The sequence below is a fragment of the Drosophila miranda genome, chromosome 3, assembly GCF_003369915.1.
Source record: "Drosophila miranda strain MSH22 chromosome 3, D.miranda_PacBio2.1, whole genome shotgun sequence".
NCBI lineage: Eukaryota > Metazoa > Arthropoda > Insecta > Diptera > Drosophilidae > Drosophila > Drosophila miranda.
The window spans coordinates 16213862-16224326 of record NC_046676.1 but is presented as its reverse complement, the minus strand read 5'-3'; the positions used below and the strand labels follow the sequence as shown (position 1 = coordinate 16224326).

Genomic DNA, 10465 nt, shown 5'->3' with positions numbered 1-10465 from the left:
ATTCTGCATATTAATCACTTAATTAGGTTAACATTATTAAAATAAACAAGCGCCTGCCTGTCCCGCTGTTGGTTTTGGTCCCGTATTTATCAGCCAAGCACATGCATACACCTACATACAACATACACATACATATGGATATTTAATCATGGCAGGTGTTAAAAATGATGCTCATTTAGCGAACTATGCAGTGTACGGGTCTAGGGGACATTCAAATTCAAGTGTAACCCTTAAATAATGTCCTAGAACGCCACGGGATGGCAGAAATTAGATATGAAAAAATAAGTGTATGAGCGACTGCATTCTAAAAGGGACGTGTGTGTGTGTGCGTCGGGTTTCTTATCGGAAGGCTCATAAATAATATTTATTGTGCTCTATGGGGCTGCTCCTCAGAGCATCCCCGTCTCCATGCGAGTGTCAGTGGGGAGACATTCAAGTGTTTCGAATATTTTTAACAACTTTTCTTCTTCGCAACACCAACGAAAGCACACGGACACATAGGCACACAGACTGCCGTCGAAAATGTCTTCATTGCGCTTTAATGAAATGCGTGTGGGAGCAGCAGCTCCTTCTTGTCACCGTTTGCCCTTCATATTTGCACTTTAAATTGCGCACAAAAGTATGCCACGCTCTTCGTAATAAACACAATTTATGTTCCGTTTCCGCTCCCGCTTCCGCTCCCGTTTCGCTTCCCTTTCCGCTTTCGCTTTTCCCAGAAAAGACGCCACATTGCTGCTGCCGGAGCGCAGAACTTTGCGATTAAGTAATTTCAAAAGTTGTTTGTTAAAAATTACTCAAGTTCATGAATGTGTTTGCTAGCAATATTTTAAATTGAGCGACACTGCCATCTGATATTAATAATACTTTTCGGTGGGAATGCTGTCAGTGTCGGTCGGGAAAGTTTGAACAGAACTGCCAGCCACTGGAGCCAGCTCCGACACACACACAAGCAAACACACATTCGGTTTGTGCTGCCCCAAGGAGGCATCCATCAACTGGAGCATCAATCACTCCACCGGCAAACACTGAGGTTCAACTGAGTCAAAGCGGAGGTGATGTGATGGCACCACGATTCCAAGATGTCAAAACAGGAAATGATCTTTGGTTCCTACGGATATAATTATCCATTCGTAAAGGATACTTTTGTGATTTATTTTGAACTTTTTCGTACACAAAACGATTTCTGATGTTTTACTGATATCAGATTTTGGCATCCAAAAAAATTCCTGGAAATATTCTTCTTTTCATTTGCAGAAATGGTTTTTCTCGAACTCAAAGAAGGTGGCATTTGCCGATGCTTTTGCTTGTTCAAGGACTTTGAATGAGATTTAAAGCCATTAAGTGTCCGATTTACCTTCAATGATTTTCATGAATGCAGCCAAAATTTACAGATTTAAAGACATCATCTACAGACGACTCCTTGTACCGGAGCGGAGCCAGAGTCAGAGGAGTTAACTACCTCGACCACCGGATGATGCTGCTGCTGGAGGCAAAACCGATGGACCACCGATAATGCCATTATCGAGTCGGACGGCGGCCATTGTTCCATGGCCCCACGAACACCTGACAGCAAGGGTTGTCCCCCGGAAGTCATTGGACTGGCAGCCGGCGAAAATATATGTTTTTTTTTTGGTCCTGCTGTTTGGCGATGGTCCCTGAAGGTATTCCGCTGTCCCTGGTGGGATTCCCGGGAAAAAATACTACGCTGGTTGGATACTTCTTGTTGGGAACTATACGGAGCGCGTCTCGACCGTCTGTATACCGATGACCTACCAACAGTGTCGTCATGCTTTATCGAGTACTTCCAAAATCGAAACTAAGAGCTAAGAAAACAGTAAAACCCATCTAAAAACAATAAAACATTCCTGGAAAGCTCGGTCGATAGCCCGCTTGCACATCCATATTTAACTGAAACTCATTTGGCTTAACTTTTGTCTGGAAAACTTTGCACAGCAAAGGAAAAAAGCAGAAAAGAATTCCAAGTATATCGACTACTGGGTAAATAGAAAATTCAATTTGAAACGATTGCTTACTAGATATCGAAGGCCTGGCCTTAGCACCAGCCTTCGGCAGAACTTTCCACAGGCAATCCGCATAGCAGACGCTCCGTTCCCCATTCCCCATCCCAATCGCATTCGCATCATCCCATCACTTCCTTTTCCATCCCGATTGCCACTCAGCAAGTTGGCCACAAACAAACTTCCTGTTTCGATGGTAGCACACACGTAGCGTTATCGCCCAGCCCCCGGGCCAATATCTAAGTGAAAACACAGATCAACAGGACGACAATCAGCAGAGAAGCAGGCACAGACACACGGGCAGGGACCGGAGGAGCGGAGCAGAAAGTAGAAGCAAAAACATATTCCCATTCCCGTTCCCATTCCCAGGTCCAATCGCAGTACCAATCCCAGGCCTCGCACCTGAAACGTAGGCAGCTTCAGACAAGGCAAAGACAAGGCCAGAGGCCCAAAGGCATCTCTCTGTCTGTCTTACAGTTCTGGTGGGGTATGGGGGGCGGCAGTGCCCCGACATGCCAGGCAGGATACAAATTGTGTGCTGCTCCTCCTCCAGCTCCTCCATATCCTTGCCGGGCACTTTGATTGGTGAGAGGCGCCTTGCAGCAAAGGGCAATGTCTATTTTTGCACGTATTACGGCCAGTTGCATTTCTTGGATTGCATTTAAGCAACATTTATGCATTTTTAATGTGACAGCTAAAATGATGAGGCGGCAGCCTACGACTCGACCTCTTTCCTGCTGACAGCATGTGTTCACCTGCCTCGAGACTTGCCCCAGCTTGTGCCCCCAGAACCAGACATAGCCTGGATGTGAAAGGTAAGAATGTGCAAGGCCAGACCTGCCTCAGGCTCATGCATTTCCCAGTGTCGAGAAAGTTTCACTCTCGTGCCCCAGACCCTTAAAATAAATCATTGGATAATGTGCCTGGGATTTCCGTTGGCGCCAGCACATCCTGTGAGATATATTGGATGGATCATACAAATTCCGGTCGAGGAAATGACTTGAATATAATCTCAAGCTCTAAATCAATATACAGATCTAACAAAATTGTATAAATATTTCCAGATAACCAGATACTTCTATACTTCCGGGTGGTGCCTGAAACTTCCCACATTTCGGGACGAAAAATGTGGAACTTTAAAGATTAACTTGACCAGGCAGCAGCTGCTACGATTACCATTTACCGACTCAGCCCTTACTTCAGCCCGTTTCCCATCGGATCCATGTATTAATGAGCCGCTTCGGGCCACACACAAATGAGGACCTGGCCACAATAGAGTGCCAACTAGGCGCGTGCATAATCATTGCAATTTTGTATGCTTTCCAACCTCCCTGGAAGCCAATCGTGTTCCTTTTGAATGGCCAATGCCACGCAACCACCGCAAAAAGCAACGGTCTAATATTGGTCCAGTGGCATGGACACCGGGGTCCCAATCCGATGGATGCCACTACACCACAGCCACAGCCCCAGCCAGAGCCAGAGCCAGAGCCGTAGAATGGACCCATACCTACCCCCCTGCAATCGCCTGTAAGTACGAATATGCAATGGTTTTTGTGTGCCGGCGCCAATTGCAATGGCAGCAGCAGCTATAGTACAAGTACAACTTTGGTGTTTATTAGCATGATTAACCCAGCCACATTGCCGCACAAATTGCAGGCGCGTTGCATTTGGGTCAGCGGGAAGTGGATAGTGAAGGGGCCTTGCTTTGCCACTATGCCGGAGCTAGATGCAGATGCAGAGCAGCTGCAGATGTCAGGGAGAGCGAGAGAGAATCTTGTAATTTGATTTCAACGTCAGCCTGGCCCAATCGTCGCCGCTGTTTGTTGACCATTTGCGGGTTAGCGGGCTTGTTTGCGTTCTGGCATGACATTTTCTGCGTACACTGGACAAAACAAAGCATCTGGAACACAAATATAATTTCATCTGAAAATCTTGATTTGTCCTCCGCTTGTTGGGGAAGTGTTTACCTTCCACTTTCAATACAAGAATGCAGAAATTGCAGGGCTTAAAGGCAAGCAAATTAGTTTGAAAAGCACATCGGTGAGAACCCAGAGAGAGCCCCACACACGAGAATGAAATAAGCCAGAAGAGGAGAGGAGCGGTGCGGTGGCTATGGTGTATTGTCGCACTTGGCTTGCTTCGTTTCATTTCCGGTTAACCACATCCTGCGTAATAAGCGGCACTTCCGCTCCGCAATGGACTTAAACTGTTGTGTTTCTGGCGTACTCTATGTAGTTGCTGATGCTGCTTCTGGCATTGTTTTCCCGGCCAGTCCTGTTTTTATTGTGAGTCAAATTTTCGTTTGCCAGAAGACAGGGGAACAAGCTTTGCTGTCCTTGCTGTTGCTTTGACCAGGATGCTGCCACTTCCGAAGAGAGAGAGAGATCGAGAGACAGACATACAAGGCGAGGCAGGAGGCAGTCTCAGAAGTTTTTGCGCTTTGCATGTGAATGGCACGTTTATGGCCCATTTTCCAGGAGCCCTCTCCCGCACACCCAAGTCCTTGGTCCTGCCACTGCCACTGCCATCCTGAATGGAGCTGCATTTTTATTTGCATTTCAGTTGGATGTTGTGCTGCTGTAATGGTCTGTGTACGACATGGCACTTGCTTTCGGAAATTGAAGGAGTGTTTTCTGGAGATTTCGCCGAGAAACAATAGCAGGAGAGAGGTAGTTGTTTACTGAAGCCATCGGATGGTTACGTTCAATGAATTCAATTCCATTCCACAGACCCCCACCCTGCCAGAGTTTACATCTCCAGCCATTACCATACTGGGGCTACATCGCCCACAAATTCGGAGAGAAGAAGGCCTGTTAAATAATGGCAAATTGCATTGTAATTGCGTTGCAAGTTTGCGGCACTCGGGAGAGCTGTGGCAGGGATGCGGTGCAGCAGGGAAAGATGCTTGAGGTGGCGGCTATTATAATAGACCCACAGCCAACCCCAACATATGTTGCACAATCATTTTATTTGCACGAATTAAGCAGTTTGCTGCGTGCCTCTGTGGGGCACAGTGGCACGAAACGATAAGTGGAGAGTCCAACAATGGAGCAGAAGAATCCTTCGGGTATTCCCTCAATACCTCTTTGAGGAAAAAGTATGTCTCTCTATTTGATCACCCACAATGATGCTTGTTCCACTGTCCTGGCTGAAGGACGTCTGTTCGGGCTGCTGATGTGGCTGCAACGCGGTTGTGCACTTGTGCGTGCTGCCACTGCCACTGCCACTGCCATTACCGATGCCGATGCCACTGCTTGTTGCCCGCCCCTTCAACGGCATTAGCATTCATGTGCGTGTCTCCCAATCCAGGTCTTGCAGGCTGCCATGCAGGTGGGTTGAGGGCCTGGGCCTGCCAAAAAAGTAACCCCCCAAAGCCATTGCAGCTGCAGCCGAGGATGGGGACAACGTTGGGGTTAACTGGCATTAATGTCAGACAGGGCAGCCATTCTGTAGCTCCCGTAGGCGCACTCCCTGCAAGAAGTCGGTGGCCAAACCACTTGGAAAATTGCTGAAATGCCTTTATCGGTCGGAGAGCCCGGGCGGCGCTTCTGTATCCTGTGGAGAAGCATTTTTCAACAGTGAATTCCATTGCCATACATATCAAAAGCGCTATTACAATGTTTGGAAAGGTATTTTGAAAGTATTTCGAAAATATGCCAGGCACTGATGTGTCACATCAGGCAGTTCATTTTGTACGATTTTTCCGGCCAGTTGCCGGCTACATTTCATTCATACTTGATTGAGTTCTTCGCAGAGTCTGTGCCTAAATTTAGAGTTGTATAAGTTATTGCAAGAGCTTTCATAAATGGAAGGTGAGTGTAGAATGTTTTTGTGGTGGAGAATATCCACTTGAAAATGTTTAAGAAAATGTCAGCGATCTATTTTTAAGTGATGGGCAGTCTCGTGTATCTAAACCCCCCTTTCACATCCGTCATTCAAAGACTGTAACAGCCTTCCAACCCCGTAAAGTATATGTAATCTGGGTCTATCTGTCCGTCTAGAGCTAGAGCAATCAAATTTTATATCCAGACTTCTGGGACGTCACGCTGTTAAAAAGGTATTTCAAAATTCTCGAGAGAGCGAGCTTGCGGCACTAATCGGCTGAGATACCAATTCTGTCCTTCACGTAAAACCGAGTATCTGCTCGTTTCTGAATATTTTCCACCTACTGTTATCAGAATCAATGAAATTCCCTTCAGCCCCTTTCTGGCAAACCCAAAGCGATTAAAACCGAAAAAAATTGGCTCAACTGGGTCAAAGTTCCGTTCTGTCAGTCAGGCAGCAGCGTTGTACGCGTCGGAACTGAATAGTAATATCGAAATATTGTGGGCAGAGAAAAAAACGAAGGGCAGGAAGGAATCTCTGTCTAGACGTGTGCCAAGTGCAATAGAGCACCGTAAACTGATTCCGCGGCAAACCGTCGACGGTTTGTCATATTGATTTTCTATCAAACAGCTCGCGACGCGATTATTATCGACGGCGGACTGGGGAAGGGATGGGGATGGCTGTGGGCACACTAGAGGAGTGCGTGTTGGGATGCGTGGCAGGGCTGTCACGAATCGACAGCCTGCCAATTTTCGCACTGGCCTCCATCGCGACTTCAGTCTGGCTCCGACTGCCATTTCTGATGCGTGCCCGAAAACCGAACGCCCAGGAACGGGAACAGCTGCGTCGCCAGCGCTCTGAGGCGCGCCTGATCATGGCGCGTTGCAAGGAGCGAGGTTCCCGCCTCTTCTGGAGGCCACTTATCTCTGATCTTATTATATTTCCTTTTTAGGCTTCGAGTATGTGGTCAATCCGCCGGAAATGCCGACGGTTGCCTTTGGCAGAAAAATCAAGAGGTCTCCCAGCGGAACGTTCCTCGAAGAGAAGGACATCGAGCCGCCCCCAGGACCAAATCCATTCACGTATGATTGTATGAAGGAAATTGGGTTCAAGGTGATAATGTCAATAAAAATAATGATTGCAATGAGCCCAGTAACACTAAACTGAAATACTCCTTAGTATCCATCGAAGGCTGGTTTCTCAGCGCTGGCCAGCAAGACTTCCCGAATGCCGGCGGCCCAGGACTTGGGATATCCCCCTCTCGGCACCTATGACGTGAAGGAATCGCGGGACCAGTATGCCTACACCTTCAACAAGCAGGTGCTCCGCCAAGAGCCCAAGTGGATGTGTCCTGGGTGAGCATCGCATTGATGACAACTGGCCGGTAGAAGATTCTAATGGGCTCTCGACCATTTTTCAGGCCCTCCAGCTATATGTACCACCTGAAGTACCCCAAGTGGAATGTGGATATGGCGTTTGGAACCCGGAACACCATCTGGCCGGCGGTGGCTGTGTTCTGTGGCGCCTTCGACACCTCCCAGTGCATGGCCTGTGGCGAGAAGCCGGTGGGCGACTACTTCCATAGCTTCAGCAGCGACAAGGACATATGCCGGAAGTGCATGCACGCCATTCAGGCCGTGATCAAGAAATGCGACCTGGGCGTGGTGGAGCGATGGTTCAAGCAGCGCGATATCAAGCAGTTTGTGCCCGTCCGCAGCTGCAGCTTCTTCCACGACCACAACGGCACCACGGCCGCCACGGAGAGGACCACGCGCAAGGTGCTGCGCGACAAAATTCGCGTCGAAAACTACCTGTATCGCTTTACCCAGAAGACCGTTTAGAAAATACTAGAAATACACCGACCAATGGCGACCGGAGCCATTCAATGCATACATTGAAAGTTCTTTGTGTTTTCCTGTTCGAACATTTCAGTCGCATTTCCGGCATCTAGCTTCCTCTCTCTTTGGCGTGTGGTAGCTTCCGTTCGGGTAACGGTAACGAGGACGTTGCCAGGTTACATACACGTGGCCAGGAGAAGCCAACAGAAACAGAAACGGACACCGTCCCGATCAAGGCCACTTAACAACGGCTGCAGGCAACTGTCAGCCATTCAGAGCATTATGGCATTAGAGTCGCCATCAGAGCTCTCATGTCATTTTATGGTTTACTTCCTTTGCATGAGACTAGCAGTGGTCCAGTCCAGTCCAGTCCAGCCCGGTCCGGACTTGTCCTTGTCATGGACCACATTTGGCATTTCGTATGCAAGTCAGTCCGTTGCATGTGGCAATTGTGGCAGGAGGAGGCAGATCAAGTTACCTACCCTGTGAGGATGCATTCTGCCACGTACTATTTACAGGTTCCGATTAAGTTAGAGCAGAGCTTCGAGCAAGCGCTGAATATTGATACTTTCGATACTTTCAATTACTAATTGAACAAAAGGATTTATTGGACATATACTTTACTCTCCTGAATCTGAGATATTCTATCAAACTTTTCGTAACATTAATAATGTGTACACGTTTTTTTTGTATATTTCGAAACTGAAGTCCTGGATCGTTGATCGATTGGCAAACAAAAAAGAACAGCCACTGTGATATAAATTGTGCGAAACTTGAACTACATCAGCAGCAACCGTTCCCTTCTTTTTGAACAATTTTCAATTTGGCGAATGCGCGGCGGCGGAGATGACAAATCGTTGGACTTGGCCGTGCAACCAAAAAGAACAGCCACTGTGATATAGAAATGTCAAAGATGGGTGGATAATATATCAGCAGCAGCGGTTCCCTGCGGTTGGGGACACGGTACGGGGATTTGTCAGTAACTGGAAGCACTGCACAACGCGATTCCTTGGCTGTTTGGCACTTTAGGTACAAAAAGAACAGCCACTGTGATATATAGAGTCGAAGGACATATAGCACAGCAACTATTCTCTCTACTTCAAAGGCTGGTGTGGTCTCCATCGCTGACCGTTTCGTTTCCCATGTGTGGCTGTGGGCGCAGACATGCGCTATAAAGGAAAATCACTGTGATATGCAACGGTGAATTAACGCATATCACAACGATCGTTCCTTTTAGCGTATGGCCCCTAGGAAGTTGGGCGCTAATCAATGACACTGGGATGGGTGAGAGGGTGGGTATGGGTGTTGGTGTGGGTGTGGGTGTGGTTGTGGTAGGTAGTGCTGCAAATGCCACAACGAACTTCAATGGTTGTCTAGCTTTATGATCAGAGAAATCACCTAAGGCTGGACGACCAAAGAAACTAATTGCAACCACAATAAGGTATCAACTCGTGGAGTGTACACACACTTTGTCACTTTCGTCACTTTTGTCACTTTCGTCACTGGTTGGCCATGTTGAACATTCTAAAATTATAGCACGAGTGTTCGGTCTAGTCACTTCGCTTGATCGGAACCCTGGTAAAAAGCGACCATACCGACAATCGCCATTTAATTTTAAAATTTGTCTTCTTTTTCTGCGACACACACACTTTATCGCCATTCTTGTACACTTGTTGGCGGGGCTGCAATCCTGAGACACACTTTGCCCAGTGATGAGGATGATCACGTAGACATAACTGCACAAAATGCATCCCAGGATCGGGGCCTCGGTATCGTCGTTCACAATGTGCGATGAGACGCTCGCTGATCGCTTACTATGGGATTATAAGACAAACTTCACCCAGTGCTGCAAGCAAGTTGGCAAAACTGAACAAAGTTTATCGTATAATAGTTCCGAGATAGTCTGTTTTTCTTTCTTTTTCTCCTTCACTTCGGGCACCTCACACCCTGAAGATGCGTTGCTAACTGATGATTTATCTGCCGGACATCATATCTTTTATACCGGATCGAGCAGGCAGTCCTGCCCTGCTGAGGTGGCTGAGATCTTGTTACCTGTGGGCGGCGGGCGGACGGCCGATGATACCTGTGTAAGGACTGAGATGCTTTTCCGCGAATTCGCCGCCGTCTCGCGACCTTCGACGACGGCGTTCGTCAAAATTTTGCAACTTAATCCGTGGCCATAAACGGATTAATACGAGTACAGCTCCGCTTCAGGGAAAAACGCGCAGCTGTGTCGCGCACAAATTCGCAGAAGTGCAATTAGGTTAGGCCCACAAGACAAAAGAAGGGATCGCCGCTCCGACTGGTTAATTTGGCAGTTATCGGGAAGCATGTGTCGTGGTACTTGGAACACGGTACTTAGGTATGACAGCAACGCAATCCCGCATAGAGTACGAGTACGAGTACTTCCAGAAGTCTTTCCCCGCCTCAAGCAACCTGGTGTGGTGACTGTACCAGCACACAAAGGGCTTAACGCAGTTTTCATCGGCTCAATGCAATCGAAATGTCCTTGATGCCGGCCATGTTTAAGTGGCTTAAATTCCCACCGGTGGAAAAGACAAAAGATTGCTCTTTTTGAAGACGTTGTCCCTGGTTCTTCCATTTGGCGTTGATCAATCAGTTTTGATTAATGAGATACCGAATAAAAGATCAGATTTAACGAATTACAAATGAGTTTATTTAATTTTTTAGTGGAGTATATATTCAAATTGTATACATAGATAATATGAAAAAAATTTTTTATTAAATTAATTGAAGAATTGAAAAGAGTTTCTTACAAAGTTT

General features: G+C 47.3%; 1 protein-coding gene across 2 annotated transcripts; it reads left to right on the top strand.

Moving 5' to 3' along the window:
• The first annotated feature begins 5689 nt into the window (after positions 1-5689).
• On the top strand, positions 5690-7743 carry LOC108158219. Of its 2 annotated transcripts, XM_017290445.2 has the most exons (5): positions 5980-6075; positions 6474-6739; positions 6796-6956; positions 7023-7198; positions 7264-7743. In XM_017290445.2, the coding sequence occupies exons 2-5, from the start codon at positions 6514-6516 to the stop codon at positions 7682-7684; spliced, it is 984 nt and encodes a 327-aa protein (XP_017145934.1). In that variant the 5' UTR covers positions 5980-6075; positions 6474-6513; the 3' UTR covers positions 7685-7743. The 2 variants fall into 2 exon arrangements, with proteins under 2 accessions (XP_017145936.1, XP_017145934.1); XM_017290447.2 differs by lacking the exons at positions 5980-6075; positions 6474-6739 and adding an exon at positions 5690-5830.
• The last annotated feature ends 2722 nt before the right edge of the window (positions 7744-10465 follow it).

Bases quoted from the DNA above. Each gene is read 5' to 3' on its own strand.
- LOC108158219 (XM_017290445.2), top strand. From the start codon at position 6,514: ATGGGGATGGCTGTGGGCACACTAGAGGAGTGCGTGTTGGGATGCGTG. The intron at 6,740-6,795 runs GTTCCCGCCTCT...TTTCCTTTTTAG, and splicing joins GGCGCGTTGCAAGGAGCGAG to GCTTCGAGTATGTGGTCAAT. The intron at 6,957-7,022 runs GTGATAATGTCA...AATACTCCTTAG, and splicing joins TGAAGGAAATTGGGTTCAAG to TATCCATCGAAGGCTGGTTT.